This window comes from Triturus cristatus, chromosome 4_1 (assembly GCF_964204655.1).
Source record: "Triturus cristatus chromosome 4_1, aTriCri1.1, whole genome shotgun sequence".
Lineage (NCBI taxonomy): Eukaryota > Metazoa > Chordata > Amphibia > Caudata > Salamandridae > Triturus > Triturus cristatus.
This window is the reverse complement of record NC_140585.1, coordinates 1,284,921,339-1,284,943,846: the sequence shown is the minus strand read 5'-3', so window position 1 is coordinate 1,284,943,846 and position 22,508 is coordinate 1,284,921,339. Positions and strand designations below refer to the sequence as shown.

General features: G+C 43.8%; 1 protein-coding gene across 1 annotated transcript in view; it reads left to right on the top strand.

Annotated features, from left to right (window-relative positions):
- Positions 1–22,508, top strand: part of CDC73 (cell division cycle 73) — a 674,568-nt gene that overhangs the window by 218,953 nt on the left and 433,107 nt on the right. The window contains exon 9 of the mRNA XM_085654791.1: positions 4,274–4,352. Coding sequence (XP_085510917.1) covers positions 4,274–4,352 — 79 coding nt within the window. The remainder of the gene's footprint in view (positions 1–4,273; positions 4,353–22,508) is intronic.

Genomic DNA, 22,508 nt, shown 5'->3' with positions numbered 1-22,508 from the left:
ATGATGCCGTCTTAATGTGTCGTACCCAAGTGGGCCTTCAAAGACTACTGGACGGTTTCGCTGCCTATATGCGCGACCTAGGCCTCCGGGTAAACACATCAAAAACGTTCATCATGAGATGTGGTTCAGGAAGTATAAAATGCAGAGATATGTTTATTGACAGTCAAAGAATACATTTTAACAATTTTAGGTATCGGTATCTTATTTGACAATAAATCTACATGGTCGCAGGCTGTGCAGACGAGAAAACTAGCTTTTATGAAAACCACTGCAGCCCTAATATGTTTTTTTTTAAAACGAGGAGTGAGACCCCCACAAGCCCTACTACAAATCTATAGAGCAAAATGTGTATCAACAGCTATGTATGGGGCGGGATTGTGGGGACACTAACACTCAAGCGCTGCAAACGGTTGAGAACCAGTTCTTAAGATATATACTGGCCCTGCCTAATAGTGTATCTTCGTATGCCTGTCACTCGGAACTGGGGGTTCCATTCTTAACAGACCTAATAAAAATAGAACAAATCATGCTCTGGCATAGGATATGGACCTCCGAGGAAACTCATCTGAATAGGGATATTTTAACTAATGTTCTGGGAATGACCGACGTGCTGAAACTTAAATGGTTAAAATATGTCAGGAACTTTTTCTATGACCTAGGATATCCTGAGTTTTACAGAAAACCATCTACTATGAGTTTGTTGTCCAGAAAAGAACTGAAACAAAAATGCTTATCATTACTTGAATCCTGTCGTTTAACGGATGAAATAGTAAAGCCCACAGTACTGCATCAACCGATGATAGGAATAACCATGAACATTCAACCCTATCTTATTTTAGTGTGTGGTCAATACGACAGATTGTTGCTCACAAGATTCAGATTAGACATTTTTCATCGCATAACTAGCTTCCCAAATATGAGTGACTGGGCAAGGGCGATGCAACTATGCCCTTGCGACAATATATCCGAGCAAACGACAATACATGTAGTTTTTTTCTGTAAATTTTATAGCCTACAGAGGAAAAAATGGCTGGTTCCATTTTAAAGAAGCTTGCTTTTAGAAGATGTCGACCAGCGCTATTAGCCTTACAATTTTTAGATAATGAATTTACGATGTGAAAAGTGTGATAAAAGGTAGGAAGCTGATAACTCTGTAATGAATTAATGATCTGCATTATAACTTTTTTTTATGTATTTAATGATGTGCTTTGATGATTTTTTTAGCATCGAAATCTAATAAAGTGTGTGTATATATATATATATATATCTATCTATCTATCTATCTCCTGGAACGACTTCTCCCCAATCAATGAACACAGCATGTACAACATTCTCTCCCCCTTAAACCCATCTAACCACTTCACGGACCCGCTACCTCCTCGCATACTCAAGGAAATCAAATCATGTGCTATCCCTCTATGGACCAAGATTGTAAATGGCTCACTACGTCAAGGCACTGTCCCTGACTGCCTAAAAGTTGGACAAATAACTCCCAAAATTTTTTTTTAAAAACTATGGCAGACTGTTCTGATACTAACAACTGCCGACCCATCTCCAACATCTCTACCCTGGCAAAGCTCTTAGAAAAATGTGTTAAAAGTCAACTATGCAATCACATAATCAAATGTCGAATCCTCGACCAACACCAATCAGGATTCCGTCAAGATCACAGCACCAAATCTGCATTTCCTCATATAGTGAATGACATACTAAAAATGCTGGATCAAAATGAATCATGCCTTCTGGTATTGCTTGATTTATCGGCTGCCTTTGATACCGTCAAACATGATAATCTATTAAATTTACTGGAACAAAGGATGGGCCTATCGGGGGTCTTACTTCAATGGTTATTTCCTTCCTTCAAAACAGATATCCAAGAGTCAAAATGATCAATCGCTGTTTAAGTCCCATGCGATCACGCTTGGTGTTCCTCAAGGCTCTGCTCTTTCTCCCATTCTATTTAACCTATTCCTTGAACCACTGGATTACCTCCTAAAATCTTCCAATATCCAATACCACATGTACGCTGATGGCACTCAGCTGTATCTCAAAATCACCTCCCCAGAGGACATCATATCCCTCAATTCCATCTTACAAAACACACCTGTGGCTCACGGTTAACCATCTCAAGCTCAACGCTGCCAAAACCGATTTTTTTCTCATCTCCCCACCGAAACACAGCGCAAACATTGACCTTTGGCTGAAACATCTTACAGCCCTCAAATGCTCACCCCGTATCATAGAATCTGCTAGATCACTAAGTATCACATTAGACAAACACCTAAATATGCAGGATCACATCAACGCAGCCACTAAAGAAGCGAATCATCAACTAGGCATTCTGCGGAAGCTCAAACCCTATCTACCACAAGAAGACCTAAAACAAACGGTTCAAGCCCTTGTATTACCCAGACTGGATTATGGTAGTGCCACACTATGTGGCCTACATCGATACAAACTGGCACCTCTAAGAGCATCCCTCAACGCGGCAGCCAGACTTGTCCTTGAAACAAAAAGAAACGCACACATCTCACCGGATCTAAAATCATTCAACTGACTACTGTATGAGGCAAGGATCCAGCTGAAAATTGCCTGCATGACGCATAAGGCGTTACACTTCAATACCCCCAGCTACCTGGCTCAAAAGCTAGAAAAATCAGGGGGCAACAAACTCATGAAGCGCGCTCACCATGCTTCTGAAACCCCAACGTACTCTCAAAAAGAAAACCGGTGCCAGAGCATTCTCGGCTATTGCACCCAAGATATGGAACTCTCTACCAGTGGATGTTCACCTAATATCCGCTACCTCCTCCTTCAAAAAAGAAGCCAAATCTTTTCTACTGAAGAAGTTTTTACCTTAAGACAGTATACCGGTCTCACTGATAATGCATGGTCAGCAAACTCCCAAGGGGACTATTCCCTTCTATTACTGTCTTTATTCGAGATGAATCTGTGTTATACTATTATACTTTATGATTTGTTTGATTCTTCATGTATTTATTTCCTGGTTTTTGTCAGACAAAATGTTACACTAGTCTCTGTCATGTAAAGCGCTCTGATACCCATATCTATATATCTCTTAAGAGAATATTCTCAAAGATCCAAAATTTACCAAGTAATGATCCTGAATTTCAAGATCGTCATTTCTTCATTAACTAATAATTCATTTTGTTGATCATCCCAGTCTCCACCATGTGTTCATCGTTCCGTCAACTGCTCGTACTACATCATTAACATTTAAACAAGCAGCACTACATTTTGGAAGTAATGTTACGTATGCGAAGATACAAACTTGCAAAATGAAAATGAAGAACTAATTAAATTAATGTTGTAGTGAGATGTTCAATAAATAAATGTAATTGTTTAATTTAAAGTGTCATGTTTTTATTTTTTGAACTCCCACTTATTATAACATTTAATGTTACAGTGGTTTATTAGAGCCTTTCAACCCATAGTCTACAGCTTCTTAAGAACAGGTATATGGAATGGTGGGTTCAACATTATTACATTTGCTAGAAAGATTAGCAATCTGTTGAAGAATCCCTTACAATGTTGCACTGTGATACGGTTCTACTCAGGGCTCATCCTTCACTTTATTCAAACGTGTGCTGGGATTTTCATATTCAACAGAATCTTCATTTAATTCTCAATATCTGGAATGTTATCATTTATGCATTGCATGATATTTTAGAGGTCCCCTCCTTAGTTTGTCACTTGTGCTCGCCTTGACCCAGCTATCTTTTCTTTCATAGCCTTTGTTGCTTGTTAGATTGTCTTTTCTGTTTGAGCTCAGTTAACGTCCGTAGCCTTTCAGCAATGTTTTTCTTAAGAGGTGGCCTGGAAAGCAGGAACTTTGGTTTAGCAGCCTTTAGCAAGCATGCCCTCTAGAGCGAATGCATGGTTTGGATAAATTGTAAAGTGAAATCTTTCGTATGCTATAGTTTTCTTTCAGACTTGTTGTTTATTGATTTTTAAGAACATTGTAACTCTCCTATTGGCTTAATGAAGTGTCCTTGGACAAAGACTTGATTACACGTTAATCACTTACATAACGTTAGTACTACCAATCCTTCCTACAGCTCCCTTGTTCTGGATGTATATTTACTCTAGGATAAGTTGTAAAATATAGTCTGTAGCAATGCTTTCTAAGATTGATGTGCCAAAATGCCTTGCAGCTGTTCAGAATGTTTCATAGTCTATGGGAAATTGGGGAAGTAGCACTGTTTTCTGAGTGACCAACACAAACCAGTCTCATACAAATAATTTGTTTTAGGATCCCACGATAAGGACCAAACAGCCAATTCCAGCAGCCTACAACAGATACGATCAGGAACGGTTCAAAGGAAAAGAAGGTACGTTTCTCACATAAAATGTGATCTTTGTTAAACTCTCAGTTAAGTGACTTCTTATTACTTTGAACTTTAATTTGCTGACTCCATTTTAATTCAGGTGAAGTCTGGGTTTAAATCGACTTTCCTCAAGCTTGAATTCACGTAAACAACCAGTTTTTAAACCCCTTTCAAATGTTTCTATTTTTTTGGTGGGGGGTTGCTAGATTTTTTCTATTTGTATTAGTTCCTTGTAAACGCAGCATTCAATAGGGTTCTGTAGGATAAGTAGACGTTGGCAAAAAGGGAGTGTTTTTTTCGGCTTGTTGCACTGCTGCATGGCTATAAGTGGGATTCAGATGCACAGATCAAAACCCTTCTCAACAAATATGGTACAGTGATCGCTGGTGATCAGTAACAATGTAACATTGTAGAGGTAGATCACATAGTACTTTTTACTTTAAGTTTGTATTCAGGTTTGCAGCATTTCCCATTACCGCTTTCCTTCCCTGCTCATCCCCAACTTCTCCCCCACAACTCTTTCCGCCCGAGGCCATTGTTTTGTTTAAAGGTTCTTTGTCTAATGCCCACATGGAGTCTGTGATGGAGTCTAGAGTATTGTAGTTCCTTATTGTCTTTCCTACCATAGTCTTATCAGTAGTACCCACTGCTTCTAAAAATATTTTTTGTTACCCCAGATAATTGTAGCCTTTTTCTCCATTTCCCTTAACGACCAGAGCTTTTTCACTTGTGTTTTCTCTCTGTATTGTTATGACCCACAGAGCTAATATAGTTTGCTTTGCCACCAATAGTGTGTGCTATATATACTTTCCTAATATGCAGGGAGTACATTTGTTCTGCTAAGCTGCTTATAATTATAACCTCCAGGCATTCCTCTGAATGTGATACTGTGACTTCCTCAATAGTCGGTAATACTTCCAGCTTACACGTTTTCACATGTGAGCATGGCCAGAGACTGTCTTGCTTCCCGTACCCCCTGCATCTCCTCCAGCATTATTATCCGCTTACTCTTTGGTGCCCTATTGCTCCTAATCTTGCAAGGGTGTAGTGCCAACGATATAGTACTTCAGTAATAGTTTCTTTCCTCCTACATAGCTCACAAAATTAGTAGTTCTTGGGAAGAGGTCTCCCTCCTTAGGAGAGAGTAGGGTCACTTGTACCCTTCCCTTTGTTTCTGTATGGTTACCCCAGGTGATCACTGTAACTCTGAGCATTTAAGATATCGGATTAAGTGGTCTAACCCATGTAATGTCATGCTTCATCATCGGCTACCTCATCCTACTCTGATAAGGTAGTACTACCAGGAATGACTCAACCACAAGAGATTAAGGGAGTTCTTAAAATATTTTTTTTATCTGGGTAACGTTCCAGGGATCCAGTTTAATTAAACCTGTTAAAAATACCTTTGATATGGCTAAAAATTCTACAAAGTATTTTCAGAGGACATTACTAGGTAAAATGACCTTTGTGTCCCCCCTGTTTTGCCCCCTAATAGCCATACTAGTTCTCGGGCATTCAGCAGGTCTACAGAAGGAACCCTACTCTATGCTAATTTTTGATAGGAAATAAAGAAGAGGACCTACCTTCCTTTGTATATCTCGGGTATTTTACCCTATTGGAGTTATCCCTGCACTTCCTGGTCTCAATCATCCTACTCTGCCTCTGTAGTCAGCCGAACTGAGGGACACAGAGTGAGGTTCCCTCTAGTGCCCTTATGAATGCCGTAGACCTAGAATGGCTTTTAGGAGGCAGAAACATGTTAGCAGAACAGGGGAATGTTAAGTTTTTCTTTTTTCAGGCTCAATTTTGTGTGCTTGATTCGTTCTACAACTGGCCCAAAAAGCCTTTGTGTTGGCACTGTTAGAGGTTATTTGTCAGCCCTTCCGGTCTATATTTGCATGGTTATCTCTAGTTGTTCACGTCACTAGTTGTAGTAGGGTTTTGATGAGTCTTGCATACATGTTTCTGCTTGAATCTTTCATCATGCCCCAATGGGACCTTAATTTGATCCTTGAATTCTTAATTTCACATTGTGAGCCAATTCACAATTGTTCTGAGACTAATGATCATCAAAGCTGTATTCCCCATTGCAGTCCTTGATGCGGATGTTGGATCTGAGTGACCTGTTTTCCAAACCTTCTAAGTGGTAGTTAATATCTGCATTGCGGTCTTCAAGTTCTAGGATTTCCCTACGGCACTCCTCTAGTTCTTCCGCTCTTGCGTCTCCCGACTTCTCCACCGTGTCCACTTATTGGTCCAGTAAGCTCATCTCATGGCGCGGATCTTTAACCTCCTTAGTCACTTCAGTCCTCAAAGTCGCTATATCTTCTTGCAGCGTGCTAAAGAGGGACTCCATAAAGCCATGCGTGATGGAAGTCTCCTCACTTACTTCCTGTTTTCATGCCGTATCCAAGGCGGCAGGGTCCGGAGACGAAGAGTCCGAAATAGGCCCCATTCAATTAGCAGAGCTCTTAGCGAGGAGGTCCTTGATAGTGGCATCCTTTTTTGGCCTGGTGGAAGTCATGAGTATGGCTCTAGTGGTACCTCGAGTTATTGCTCCTGAGTTTATTCCCACCTCCATTGGCCAAGCAGGTTCTGTTATCCACTTCCTGCTGGGCCCTGTGTCTACTGCTGGCTATCCTGATCACCAGGCTCGCCTCAACCAGTCCAGACACGTTGGCTGCCGAGCGGGAGGTTTCACAGCCGGCCTGTTTATAGGTCCTGAGGTTGACCGCTTTGTCGTTCCTCTGTGCTGTCCGGCATCTCCCTGTGTTTAGGTTGTGGCCGCAGGGTGTACCATTCTTATAGCCCACCTTCTGGCAGTCCCAAGTCACTGACTCGCCTGTTCTCTTATGGCCGGTATCTCCAGTCAAGTCCAGGACCTGCTGTCCCTCAAGTGGTAGTGACAACCAGCCCGGGTCTGCTACCTGTTCAGCCCACTACCCTTGCCCCCAGACTGATAGTCACATCCCGGCTTCTAGGGAACCTTTCATTCTGCTCTGCTGTGTGGGATAGGAGGAAAGCACGATGCTCAGCCAGCCGTTGCTCCAACACATTCACTCCCCGTGCCTCACCGCAATAAAGGAACTCTCCGTTCTCTGGCCAGATCTTGGCTGTCCAAGCCTCCCTTCTCAGCCTGTGGCCGCCATCTTAAGGTCAGGCAGACTCGTGCGCTCTCAAGTATCGTTGCCACCGGGATCTGTCGCTGTTGGGTGACCCTAAGCCACTGACTAACTTAGCATTTATGGCCCGATGTGGAGCATCTGTGCAGGTTTGGGAGGCCCCATGGCCTGTTACTTCTCGAGGGGGAGAGGAAGTGATGTACAGATTGTGGCTCTCCTACTGATCTGGTAGCCTCACCTCTTCATTGCAGCCCGCGCACTCACAGGGTTCGTCTGTCTCCAGCTGTTCCCCCGCTCACCGGTGAGCCGTCGGCTCGTCTATCCTTATTCGCTTTGCTCAGAATTGACTGCCCGGGCCGAGCGGTCTGATGGGCCAGCATTGCCTCTATGCACTCGCTGATCAGGTCTCCGGGGCTTGTGGTTGGGGGGGGGATGCCTCAGACTCCCCCCCCCCCCCCCCCCCCCCCACTTACCGCCGTCTCCGCGGAACGACTAGCCCCCGGGAACCGCTGCATGCAACTTCGGCACCACTGAGCTCCACAGATCTGCTACTGCACAGATGCCATCTTGAACATGCACCCCCTGCGTTGCCTTTTGAGGAAAAGTGAGTTTGCCACAGAGTTCAGTGGTGCCACCTGCTAGCACGCGGTGACTATTGCTATGAAAAATGTTTGGATCCTGCCTGGGCAATTTTCAAAAGGTACCGAAACTATTGTTAGATTTCATGTTCTCCAGGAAGAGCGTTACTGAAGATAAGTAACTTTTTCTTAACTTTGTCAGAAGCCATAATTCTGACATTTATTATGCAGTTTCCCACAGAAATAATCAGGGCAGAGCCTTTATAATTGGCTTCTTACCATAACAAAAACTCAGGCCTACTGAATAAGCATTCCCACAATGCAACCCTCAGGCATACATTAAGAAATTCTACATATACATAAAATGCAAGGAGTTTCAAACTAGAAATCTGCTACCAGCAGGGTTTGTCAGAAGAGTAAACCAGGGAGGGAAACAAACTAAAAAGCCCCTTGCCTTCCTTTGGTAATTTGTGGGGATCTGTGTGAAACACTTGTCTCCAGGGTTTATTAACAATCAAGGCCTTTAAGTTTTAAAATATGATTTTCTCAGTAAATGTCCGGCGCACTGCATTAGTTGTAAGTTTTCATAATAAAAGATAGACGTAAGACCACAGACATAACTTTTTCCAGTGGCCCAATATGCTTTCTAGCCTTAGTTACAGGCTTGAGAGCATAAACAACTCTGGTCTACTGTATGCTGCATATGCTTTCTTACGAGGCAACTATTGGTATACAGCCATAAAATTACTAATAAGAGTACAAAATTACAGTTGGCTGAAGAATATAAGACAGTACCTAATAGGTCATTACAAATGTTCTCAAGGAGAAAAATGTTATATCCAGGGAATTTGTCAGCGGGGTAACAAACAAGCAATCCCTTCCCAACTATGCTAATTTGCGAGATTTTCTGTAACAAAATTACTGTCTACAGGTATTCACACAGTGCAATATCAATCTATCCTTAAAGGCCTATTATATTTAGCATATGCTTATCACAATAAGGAAAATCTGGCCTCTTGCCTTTGTCGCAACTTTTCATACCAAACCTGTCAGGCCTATTGCCTTGATAAAAGGTTGTGTAACTATAACTGCAGGTTAAATATAAGCTTTCCGGCAAGGCTAAAAGTGTAGCAAATCCACTGTTTTTCAGTGGAAGCACACAACCGATTTCTGCCCAATCGAAAAATTTAGTGTACAGAATTAACATTTGGGCTGGGGCAAAACCCTTCCCACTTCAGTTCTTCTTAACGTTAGTTTTCTGTTGATCACACAAGATCTGGCAACAGCTGCACTGTCGTGTAAAACTTGAAATGGTAATATCATGGAGGTACTCCATGATGGAGCGTACCACTGGAAGAGGGTGAGAGTAACAGTTATTTTTCTGTAAATACACTAGATGGGAGCTGGCATATGGAGAGGGCTTGCTTTTAATTTCATAATTGCCCTAAATTAGCGGAATCTCATGTCTGAACCAGCCGTTAGACACCGTGATACATAGTTCTATATGTAATATGTGCTTGACAAGGGTTGCATTTATCTGTATTTATTCTAGAGAGCTGGAGAAGATCATCATCTGAAAGAGGTTGAAAGTTAGTAAACAAAGATGAAAAATGATCTGCCTTCTTTAGGTCTGGAGATTCTGTCCCCGGAGTGTCAAAAAACACAAATGCTTTGAATTTTATTGTGGACAAATTGGAAGAAGGTTCAAAAAGATCTTTCACCATTTAAATGATCCTCCCGGAGGAATTACTTGCTGTATACATTTTGTAGAAGAAAAAGATGGCTAGTTTGATCTATTTTTTTATAAGCCTTGAGTGCTTGACAGTAAGTGACATTAGAGGCGAAGGTTCAAAACGTTTTTTCGATGTTTGGCAGACGCCCCAGAGGCATTACCAGCAACAAATATTTTGTAGGAGAAAAAGAAAGACTTGGTTATTTTGTCTATTTCTTATAAACCAGTGTTTCACAGTAAGGGGACTTAGAAACAGTATGATGCCAAAATGATGTTTCAAAGACTTTACATTGGCGTTTTGCTGCAGGCAATTTCTCCGAGTACCTTGAGCAGATGGAGAAGTACAACATGGGGGTGGGGTGTTATGGCAGCTGCGTAAATACCACCTCAGTTCATCAGCTATAAGCCTCCACATAACCGGCACAGTCAAAAAACAGGATGGATGAAGGTGCCATATTAAGGCTAATCTAAGAAATCTTAGACATAGCTCTTATGGTTTTAGGCTACTAAGAGCTGCAGCCCTGAGATTAGTACCAGGAAAGTGAAACGATAACAGCACTCCTAAATGGTCAGCCCAAAGGATGTTGATGGGGTAGAGGCAGTCACTTAATTCCTAAAAGTAAATATCTTTTTGAGGAGATGGCCTACTACATGGGTGGCGGAGGACTCGAGCTGCTTAAGTAATAAGAGGGATGAGTCTAATAGGGTAGTAGTGAGCAGTCTATCCGGATATTAAAATCCCCTGGAATAATAAAATGGCCAGCTTTTAAAATATATGGAGCAGCATAATCTGCAGGGGCAAGCCCAAAATTTGCCTATAGAACAATGTAGTGGATAAACTAAAAGATGTGAAAAAAGATGGAGGAACGAACGATTTTGAAACCATGTGGTTTTCGCTGAGATGGGTGTTCGTGTTTAAAATTAAAATTGTGTGGAGCAACTTCTGTAATATCTCAATCTGACAAATCTCAAAGTTGGTGTTGGTGTGAAACACCAATCAAAATGTATTTTTTTCAATGAGTATCACGGTATCGGAAGGCAAGGTCTAAGTGTCAAGGATACAGCATTTAAATGAAGAGGTTTTCTATATGAGAGGCGAAAGATTGTCTACCTTGGTGTTGACTGGTGCTGAGGAAACATATAGTGCTGAGTTTATGGCTTACTGTAATGTTGCAGTTCAGGCTCAAGGAAACACCCTTCCTGCATATGGGGGAGCCAGGAGTCCATGGGGACTAGTGGTGCAGCGGTCTGAAGTAGTCTGGCGTGTGTTTGGAAGCAGTAGGCGGTCCAGCTGTAGTAGAACAAGGAAGGAACAATAGAAATTAGTAATCCACCACTGATCCATTTTGGCGTTCCAGAGTAGAGCGTTACTTACTGAAAAATGCTTCAACGCCTCGTCCGGGGTAGTAAGTGCTAAATAAATACAATTACAATTGAAAGAAAGATTGGACAACAAAAACAAATTGGAGTTCAGTCACTTCTGTTGTGGGTGCAAAACTTACTCTGCACCCTGTCTAATGGGAATTTTATTTTGGCTCAAAAAAAATCTGAAACATTAAAATCAACAAACAGATGAGCAACCCAGAGGAATGCATTGGTTACAGACAGTCTTGGTAGATGAAGTCTATAGACCACCAAGAAGCAGCAGAAGAGCAACCCACGAGCATGCCCTGGTTACAGTCAGCCAGGTCAACATTGGACATGCAAACTTAAATACCTATGAAACTACACAACTGATGAAGAAATGAGACAAATGCTGCAAGTCACAAATCTGAGACAGTATCCTAAATCTCAGCTCCTACATGCCCCATTCAGTGCTTTACTATTCACAATTTTGCAGCGTGAATCTTTCTGGATTCACTATGCTGTGCATTATTCCGCGGTCTGGTGGTTGGGTCCCGATTCGTAGTCTTTCTTTTGTCTTTTTTCCTTTTTTTTTTTTTTTTTTTTTGTAGCCCAGGTGGGCGTCGACGTCCCATCATTTGGTGCACCTCTCGTGACGTCTTCCTGCTTACTGCGGAAGTCCCACCTCGGGGTGCCATCTTCAGATCATTTTTTCCGCCGTTGGGTCTGGATCGTCACCGTGAAGCTCCAGAGTTTTTCGGCAAAGAATGAAGAAAAAGCACGAGTTTCATCGAAGAAGAAGATGAGGAAGACTACAGAAAGGAAGAGCAACAAGCCGGGACGACGAAGAAGGAGGAGAACCTCGTGATCTTCGACGTCCAACGGAGAATGCGCACTCAGGGACACTGAGCGCAGGAATGGACAAAACACCTTTTAAATTCTGCCGTAACTGCCACCACAAATACGCGCAGAAGGACCAACATCCGGTCTGCAACCTTTGCCTGCCAGTTGACCACGAGAGCAAGGACTGCAACGCCTGTTCGGCCTTCACACGAAGATGCTCCGGGTGAGAGAGAGACAGAGGAGAGACAACTAAAACATGGAGGGCAAGGGGAAGGCCCCAACACTGTACGGACTGGGCCTCTCCACCGACGACTAAGACAACGTCGCCGAAGGACCTGATGACTTAGTCATCAGAGAATGTTGCCATATGGTTGCTATATGAGATATAGCATGGTTTTGGGATTTTAAGAGAAAAACCCCCTTACAATAAATTTTGGCCTTTGGGAAGGTGAGGATGAAAAAACGTAATGAAGTGCTTTAATTTATGTACGCCTTTATTGAGAAACTAAAACCCCCTTCGAGGTCCTGTTTAGCACGGCCATTCAGGAATGCGCTTCCCGGAGATAAGGCCCTGATTTATGATGCCTCAGAGGTCGACATGAAGGCCTCGTGTTCGGTGGGAACAGGGGAGTTTTATGGCCTTTACAGTGGAATGCTAGAAGCCTCCTTGATGCTATGTGTATCAGGGAGGGCGGACAGGGCCCGTGTTGAGAATTGTGCTACGTGCAAACCAAAAGGTTTGGCTTTGCCGCTAGTTAAAACTGGGTCTCTGGTGCTTTTTATAAATGTTTGTTATGCCCACTAGCTAGATAGTAGGGAATTAAGCACCCTGCTTTGCTGGCAATCATTTAAAGAGTTTAAAATGTTCTCTTTAAGTAAAACTACACCCTTTACCTTATAAGTGTAGGTCACGATTGAGCTAAGTTCTAGCTGTGTCTGAAAATGAAGTAAAGACTGGGAAATAATCCCTCCCATGAAGCCCTTTGATTATTTGTGTGTTTGAAATGCAGTGCCAAAACCCTGCATTCGTACCAACACGGTGCTGTAAATACAGGCAGGTTCGACCGACTAGTATATATTCCAAATTATTATTATTTTTTTTTAATAAATGCGGCTTACATTTTTAAAGTCCTGTGCTTGTGCGTCGAGCATTTCATCAGTCATGATGCGATCATACATTCAAGAGGAAATTCTTAACTCGTTTGTGGATGACGCATTCACTCTGTGCAGAGCATCCCCTTAACAGTCTGGGGACAGTTTTGTAAAAGGCAACGAAAAATGTACTTGCCCTGCGGCATGAGGAATAATGTGATCAGCACCAAACGAGCTGCGTTGCTCAAGATTAACCCCTCATGCAACTCTGTTGTTACCACCTATCTCCTTGGAGCTTCTGGTGGGCCTCCTCTGTTGCATGCGTCTGCTGCTGTCTTTTCACCGAAGTCTTTGGGTGCATCTCCGATCTCCATCGCGGAAAAAATAATCTGAGAGCCTGCACACACACGATGGGGGTTGTAGCCTCACCAGAGGGATCAGGTTTCGCTACCTCCCCAAGCAAAAAAAATAAATAAATACAAAGCACTTTCTGACTCCAACCACTAGATGGCAGAATATGCACAATTTTGTGAATCTAGAAGACGTCTATGCTGCAAAACGAAATTATTACTTACCTGTAAGAATTGTTGCAGAATTCTCGCCGCGCCCTCTTCCTGCTGCTGGAAATTCCTTCCCGGGCACACACAGCCGCACCGAGTACTTCACAGGTCTTTTGAAAGACCATTTATTTGTTAACGAGGTTTTATTGTTCTTTTACCCCATGCCGTAGCCTCTCCCAACGCCCCCGACACCTACTGTCCCAGGCTCCATTCAGTTGCCCAGCTCTGTCCACTGATGCCTTTAGCCCACCCGCCCCCCCAGACAGATGTGTTGTCTCTGCCTCGAGTGTCCATCACTATCGCCCACCCGGCTCTGTTGGGCCGTCTGTGCTTTAAAGTTTTCTCTTTGAAGGTCTCTAGGAGACCTGTTCTGCATTGTGTGGGACTACGGCCTCCTGTATGTATTCCCGCCATTGCCACTGACCCTGCGTGTCCTAAAGGTCATGAGACCAAACACAGCTCATCCTGATATCCCCACACTAATACTCAATGGTTTGGTATTCCGGCCTATTGAACCTGCACCTGTGCCCTTCACTTAAGCTTTGGTTTTGGGACTGCAAGCCATGCCTCCATATGCGGAGCTTGAGCAGACCCAGAGGAGGAGTTGTGATATGCAGCTGGACGCAGTGAATGTAATGATGGCTGCTCGCTGTCCTTGCATGAAATCTGGCCACTGGGCTACGTTTGTGACCTGTTGTGGGGACCAACACACTGGTCCTTTTTAAGGGTAGAATGATGTGGGTTTTTTTTGTAATTAAATCCTGGGCCTGACAAGGCCTTGTTGTAAGTACTGTTAAGGCTTACCTTTCGAACCGTCTGCATTTGCCCGATCATTCAGCTTGGATCAAATCCTCTTTTGTGATGCATTTCTTGAAAGGACCTATTTTCGTCTCGATCAGTGACTTTTGTTGTGCCACAGTGGGACCCTGCAGATCCCGGCAGCTCGAGCTCACTGCAGGCTCCCTGGATTCCACACATCTCAACCAACCTCCACCCCAGGGCTTTAGATGGAAATACAGAAGCGCTGGCACATGTTTGCTCTTGAATAAGTGCTTGTACTCTATCCTAAAGTGTTTTTATAGCAGAACTGAGAAGCACAGGTACTCTCCTTTTCAAATTACTCAGTACCGGACCATTTAAAGCACTGCTAAAGCCACAACAAATCACTAGTTTAGGTGAGCGCATGTGTGCATTCTCAATTTAAATAAATGTGGAAAAATACTAGCTGTAGCGTTGTCTTTTGCTTGTGGCAAAAGTAACTGTGGATAAATACAGAAAAAATGCCCAAAAAATAAATATGGATAAATGCAGACGGAAATGGCAAATTAAATACCATAAAACCGGGAGCCCCATCTATAATGAATACCCAGTAGCAGCAATTAGTAGTCCACCACATGGCCTGGATACAAGCAGACGTGTACAGTATACTCCAGAGCAACAGCGAGCATTCCACTGGTATGCGGTGAATGTAGCCTGTGATAAATGATGTGAAGTCTCCACTCAGTAGTGAGAACAGCAAGCCACAGACATGCATGGGATATCGTCAGCAAAGTCAGATGTTATATGTAATCCTTCCACGAGTAACCATGGAGCAATTCACAGGTAAGCTTTGGTTACAAACATCCAGGACCCTGAGGCTGTGGTCGGTGTACAAGCTCCCAATGAAAGAGTCCTACTAAGGAAGGAGGCAAACTGATATGACAAACTGCAAATCAAATAGGCTATGGCATAATGCAATGCTTATACAATTCATATTCAGCCCTTTAACATCTACAGTTAACCTTGACTGGCAAACGTCAGTATTTGTGTCAGTGGTCTGTAGAGTCAATCCTGAAGTGACAGAGGATAAGCCCCACATTGTGCACTGGATACTGCAAGCTACAGTGGATTCATATTATGGCAAAGTCATCCTGTGCCTTGGGCACCCCCAACTTTTTGCTGACTTATACTGGTGGTAACTGACTCTGACCCTGGACTCTGCGTAACTAGGCCCAGGGCCAGTGCTATGCTGAAAGAGACACATTAGAATACAGTTAAAACACCTTCATATACTAGGGTACACAATGGTATGGTGGGGTACCCCTGTGATTGGCATGACCTGCCCTATAAGCCCCTAGTATATAAAAGGGCAGGGGGATTGAAACTACCTAGAAGTCCTTACTACCCTAGGGCATGGCAGTTTAGAGGCCAGCAGCTCTTTTTGCACTTGCATGTGTGCACTGCTGAAGCCTGAGATCAGTTTAAAAGCAGCCCTGGGTGCCTGGACTGCTTTTAAAAAGTAAATTGTTCGCAAACTCGGCTTTGGGGTTTGTGGCACTTACAAATGGATAACATACACTGTTTTGGCATATTAGGAACCCCCAGGGTATCCCCTAGGTGTCCCAGGGATGGGGGGGGTCAGATATTTATAAGGTACGCCCTTATAAAATGAGTTTTATGTGCCCTAGGTTAAGTGAAATTTCACATTTCACTCCCCACATTGTGGTAATGTGCTGCTCAAATTCGACTTTGATGCTAGGAGCACTGTGGAGGGAGGATCTGCAATATTTCTACAGATTCAGAACCCCTAAAGTCTCCCCTAGTTGCACATGGGGTGGGGATCCTGTAGAAATCAGTGAAGTACTTATTCAAATGTGTCTTTGTAAGCCCTAGTGCTGGAAAAAGGGCCCAAGTCATTTTCCCCATTGCAAATCCCAGGCCACATAGGTTAACATGACAAGAGGTTAGTCACTAATAACTCTTGGTAGGAGAAGGCTATAAATACCATTCAAAGACTTCCCTGAATGGTATTAATAAATCCAACCATGTCAAGGGACACCTTTCACCAGTGCATGTCGGAAACAGCAGAGTGGCTTCGGCTTAACTCGCTCCAATTTAATGGGGCAAAAACCGAGGTGCTCTATTGCTCCTTGGATCGGCCCCCCCGCCCGCTGCCAAAGGATTTCTGGCCGGCTTCTATCTTGGGCACAGTGACAGCCGCCGAGTCGGCTCGTAATTTGGGGGTCATGTTTGAGCCTAGCCTGCAGCTTGATGCCTCTGTTAATAAGACTACAGCAACGTGTATGGGCTTACTTCGAGCCCTACGTAAAATCTTGCCGTTACTCCCCTTGGGAGCTCGAGCAGACGTGGTGCGTAGTACTATTCTCAGTAGATTAGACTACTGTAACGCACTGCTTCTGGGGGCTCCCAATACCCTGGTATCTAAGTTGCAGAGGATTCAAAACATGGCAGCCAAACTGGCCCTAGCTCGTTCACGCTCTGCGTCATCATCAGCAGCACTATTCGATCTTCATTGGCTGCCTGTCAAGCAGCGGATTCTTTTCAAGGCCTCGTGCCTTGTTTTCAGGGCTGTGTATGGGCTAGGACCTTTGCCGCTCCAAAATCTTTTCTCCTGGTATCAGGCCGCCAGACCTTTAAGATCCTCCTCGGCGTTTTTGATAAAAGTTCCTAAAATCAATAGAGTGAGGATGGGCGGCCGCGCTTTTAGCTTGGCAGCCGCTAAGTTGTGGAATACCCTCCCTCTGTCGCTCAGGAGTAAGCAAGATCTAACCTCCTTTAAAAGAGATTTAAAGACCTATCTCTTTCCAAGAGCAATGTAATGTGTTAGATCTGATGAACTGTTGAAGGTCAAGCGCCAGGATACCCTTGGGGTGGCAGCTGCGCTCAATAAGAACGTAATAATAATAATAATAATAATATTGTTGAATTTCTCCTAAAGTGTACATACAAGAGGGTATAAGGCTTTCTTGTTTGTAAGTCCAAATTCAGCCTTCCAGTGGTCTGTCCTGATTGGTCCGAGTTTAGTGGATTAGCCAGGCTGCCTTGAAGAGGTGATGAAGAGCCCCTGTGGTTAACCAGCTCTGCTGGTAGGGCATTGTGCTGCTACACAGATATGCCAGAGCAGGGGGAGGAGTTGTAAACCATGGCTTCTCAGTGCCAGTCTCCACTACATGCTTTTGACCCCAACCAGACCTAGGATTAGGGATGGTATGCTCAGATGGTAGGGGGAGAGTCTATGGAAATAAGCCATCATGGGGGGGTGGGGGGGGGGGGGGGTTAGCCAGCTCTCGACTCTCTGCTGGAAAATCAGCCATTACGAATTTGGAAGATCTGGTGCACTCTGAGACAAAGTAATGCAACACTCTACAGGATGTGGTAATATTTTTGTGGAGTTGGTCTGCTCCCATTGGTCAGCAGTGACCACCTGCTTGACCCAGAAAACTGGGAATAAGTATCTGAGAGGGGCAGAGCCTCTCAGTTCTGCGGCTTGAAACTTACTGAAGCAAGACATTGCCAAGCTGAGAAGATTGCTGTGCGAAGATTTCTAAGGCCTGACCTCTGAAAACTGCACCATCTGAAACTACAGCCCTGTGGATTATTTTGCTCAAAAAGAACTAAAGAGTGGACTCCCTGAAAGCTACAGGTTGAAAGAGGTCATCTGGAACATCACCTAAATCCGCACCTTGGAGAACCACCAGTGGATTTGTAAGGGTGGATTGTGGGAACTGAAGTCCTCAACTTTCAAGGACCATCTTGGAGCTTCCAGACCCTTGGAGTGAGTTTGAGATCCTTTAGGACCCCTTGAGGACCTTCAGGAAGAAGTTCTAGAAGTTTGGAGAACTTTGGAGCAACTTTGGAAAAAAGCTCCATAGAGGGACTGACTCAACCTGGCCAGCCAGGCCGCCTGCCTTCAACCGCGAGCTGGCCAAGCCATCCAGGTTCGTACCGCTAAAAGCTCCGTCGGTCCAACTTCCAGAGTTTGACCGGGACTAGAAGAAATCTGAAGCCAGCGAATCCTCACCGGATCTGGGTACATGAAGAGCATCGAGAGACCCCGCGAGAAAATGCTCCAGAAAAGTTTCCAAGTCCGCTCGTAGAAAAGGTGACCGGGAGCAACCGAGAACTCCAAGCCGCCTGCCTTCCATCGCGTGTCGGCCTGGATTCCTGGGTTGCCCCGCTGAAGCACTAAAGAAAAAGTTTCTAAGTCCTCTCCAGGGAAGTTGACCTGGAGTTCGTCGAAAGGCAATCCGGTGAACCCTCACCGAATCCAGACTGGCTTGGAGCTTCGAGGGACCTCGGGGAGAAAAGCTCCAGAAAAGTTTCTAACTGTGAAGGTAGAAACTGAGACCGGGACCTGCAGCGAGCTGTAGCCGCCCAGGGCTCCATCGCGGTCTGCCTGAAACTTTGACCCGGTCTATCGCGAGTAGGTATCCCAATATGGTGCTATAATCTTCTAAGTGCTATATTTTGCTAAATCTTTGAAAATTCATATCTCCGGTTCCCTACATTGCATTTTTGTTGTTTTGGTGTCATTTCAAAGATAAAAATATTTCCTATTTTTATAAATTGGTATTGGATTTTTAGTTTGTCTTGTGTCTCAATTATTTACTGAATTGGTGTTTTTAAATGCTTTACATACCTGTCTTTGAAGTTAAGCCTGCCTGCTCGCAGATAAGCTAACAAGGGTTGAGCTTAGGAATAATTTTCTAAGACATATGCTGAGTCCTACCATGTGTTAGTGGCCTTATTGCCAGTGGCAGACCTACATTTGCCCCTACCAATAACCCACTTTCCAACACATATGTAGTCTGTCTACCCAGGAATGAGTGTGAACAACCTACTGAGATGCACTGGAATCAGGCTGACATGCTAAATGATATACAGTTCATCCAAGAAGAACAGTTGAATAATCTACACAGAGTAACCATATACAGGTCTCCATTGATACGGAGATGAATAGTCCACTCAGGAATGACAGAGGAGCAGTCACCTGCATACACTTGGTGCAGACAACCAGTCTAGATTCTCTACATAGTCCATCTGAGAGCAGGCTGGGGACATCTTATGTGTTCGTTCAATAGTGTTGGCACTCTGGTAGCACTGGGGAAGCAGTTCATAATTAGGATTTTATGCGAATTGAAGGAGGCAAAGGATATATAGAAGGGGATGACACATTTGAACGGAAGGTTTAGAGGCTCATTGACTGAATTAGGTCTGTCAGAAAATCAAAAAAGCTTTTGTCACATTCCCACAAGAGCACTAACCAAGATCATTTCAAAAGGCGATATTGCTATGTGGTGTGTTGGATGCCTTCAGATTTGTTTATCATGGGCAAATATAAAATCTAAAGGTATACCACATGATCACTCGTTTCACAAAAAGGGAACAGCTATGTTTTTGGGAAGCATTAGCTGATGTTGATGGCAGTATTCACACACAACTGCTATGTGGCTCTGTAGTCCAGAGAGGAAGCACATTTGAAGCACTGCTGAAAAGATACTTGGCTTTAAAAATCGGTTTGCGATTTGTTGTATTGAAGAATCACTTGTGACGTTCAAACCTCCAGTGGGGCATGAAAGTGGCCGAACACTTATTCATGTCAGTTTTTGTGCACATGGGCACCTATGCCATTAGAAAATGTATGTATGTAAACTAAGGTGAGGTTTCTGTCCCTGTCCCAGAAGACTTGAACCCAAGTAATATGACGCACCCTAAACTGAAACTAGAGAGAACTAAACAAACGAGCATAACTTTTGAAACTCAACACTCAGTGGCAGCAGACTGCATGACCTTTGAATGTACAACACAATCGCAATAGACCTTAGTTTTGGCTGAGACTCGACCTGGAGAGAGAATTGAAGGATCTAAACAGAGGGATGCAGCCTAGACACTACAGCCTTTAGACAGCTCTTATCCTATGGTACACTTGACTCCTCTTGGAGGGGCCTTTAGCAATGCACTGAGACCCAAAGCTACAAATTGGCATTGGGTACTGAAGACCTCCTGAATAACCAAGCAGAATAACCTGAGCAATGTTATCTCGATGCTGCCTATTTTCATTGGGGTGCACCAGGAATATCTCTGGCTTGCTTGTTAATCGTGATGCCCTTTACTAGTGTCGGCCTGACTGTTACAGAGCTCAGTCCCAGGTTCCACAGGCATTATGCCCACATGAGCATACTCTGCTCATAAGTGCACCCGACATTCCCAATGGTGACCCACATTATGCTTCTTTGAAAACGCGGAGTACTAAGATTATGAATGACTGGATGACACGAAGAACCAGAACCTCTAGCAGCTGTAAAACTTCAGCCCCACCCACTTGCGTAGCCTCCCCAACTGTATCAAAGCGAGAACCAGCCAAAAAAAGAAACTTCAAAGAAATGCTTCACATTAGCAATCCATAAATATGTATAGTTGACGCTGCACCTTTCCCAGGAATAATCGAATGCAGAGTTGGAGTTGGAAATCACTCAGGACTATCTTCACCATATCCCTACTGAAAGAAAGGCAGAGGTGAGCATGATTATAACAGATTATAGCACTTGCACATCTCCTTCCTTTGAGCTAAAATTGATGATCTTGAAAAAGACGGTCGATAGTCGATCGGAATAACTGAACCAAACAAGAGCAATGCTACATGCTCTTCAAGAACAAAAGGAGGAACTGCAGCTCAAACGAGAACATTTAGAAAATGAATCACGCAGAAACTATATTTGCATAAGAAACATTCTATGCAGAGCTGAGAGCCATCTGTGCAACCTTCGATAGTGAAAGTCGCATATAGACCAACAGGAAAGCTCCCCACCAAGATTAGATTAAATTGGTGTAGGGCGGGTTTAACTCCAGCATCTCACTGGTTAGCATTCCTAGGGGCCACTGCTTTGAAGTTCACAAGGAGCTAATGGCCCTGCCTCTTGGGAGATCAGAACTGCCTTTCTGGGGTTCAAATTCCTGCTCTTTCAGGATCTTGCTCCTTCAAAGCTCAAACGACAAAGCGAGACTTAACTCACAAACACTAAATTCTCTCTGATAATCCCAAAAAGACACTGAGTAGGCTCCCCACAGTATTGGGGCTTCTTGTGGCCAAGCGGCGCTTTGGCTGAGTCCGAGACCTCCAACTTTTTAGGCCTGGCAGCAGGATCTCCTCGAGTGGGCCGAGGCTGAAGAGGCACACATGAGAAAAATGCTAAGGGATGTGAAGGTGGCTGACACCATGCTGGACTGGGCTGCAATGACACAAACATTACTGGAGCCCCTGAGGGAGGACATATCAGGGGAGGGGGAGGATTAGGGAGAGGGCGGGGGGAGTGGAATAGCTCAGCTGGATTCTTTGACTGCAGTTATGCTGAATGGAAGTTATTGGGGGGGCGGGCTTCGGATGGGAGAGTTTGGAGTTTCCTTCAATAGTTTGTTTTTCTTGTTATATAAAGTGTGACTTTATGGGTTATAATATGTAATCTGTACAAGTCCCTTGACTGGAGGTTGTAAAATTCCTAAACAGCTCGCTGGCAGATCTTTTTTTATTTGCCTCCTTCGTTCATGGTGCTCTATGTATTCCCTTGTTTTTGTTTAACAGGTAGTTGACTTAAAGATCTGCATATTCTTGTTGCCAAGGGGCTCTTTAATGCTGGTACTGCTTGAATAATATGTTTTACAATGCCAATAAAGAAATACTACAAAAAACTCCACTAAATTCTGTATCGATTGGGTGCTTAATGTGCATCATTTTTAATTGGAATGAAAAGGCAGTGGTTGCTAAATTGCTGATGGCAGTTAAAGTGATGTACCAGGTTGGTGCACCATCAAGGTGTGCATGAATCGCAAGGAATCCTCTCAGGAGGCCTTCACTGTGTCTAGATCCAATATCATTTATCTCTGCAGTACACTGGAAAACCACACCCTGATGTCAGTGGTGATCCCTACACACCCTTGGGTTCAGATCCATAGATTGCATGTGTATGCCCCTGCCAATGACTGCTATGTAAAACAAACTCCCACTAATGGGTATTGTGAAAAATCTAGAGGGGCCTAGGGCATCTCAAAAGGATTAGGTATGAGCAGTTCCCCATAAGACAATGTGCTTCCAATTGATGTGGGTCTCCCAA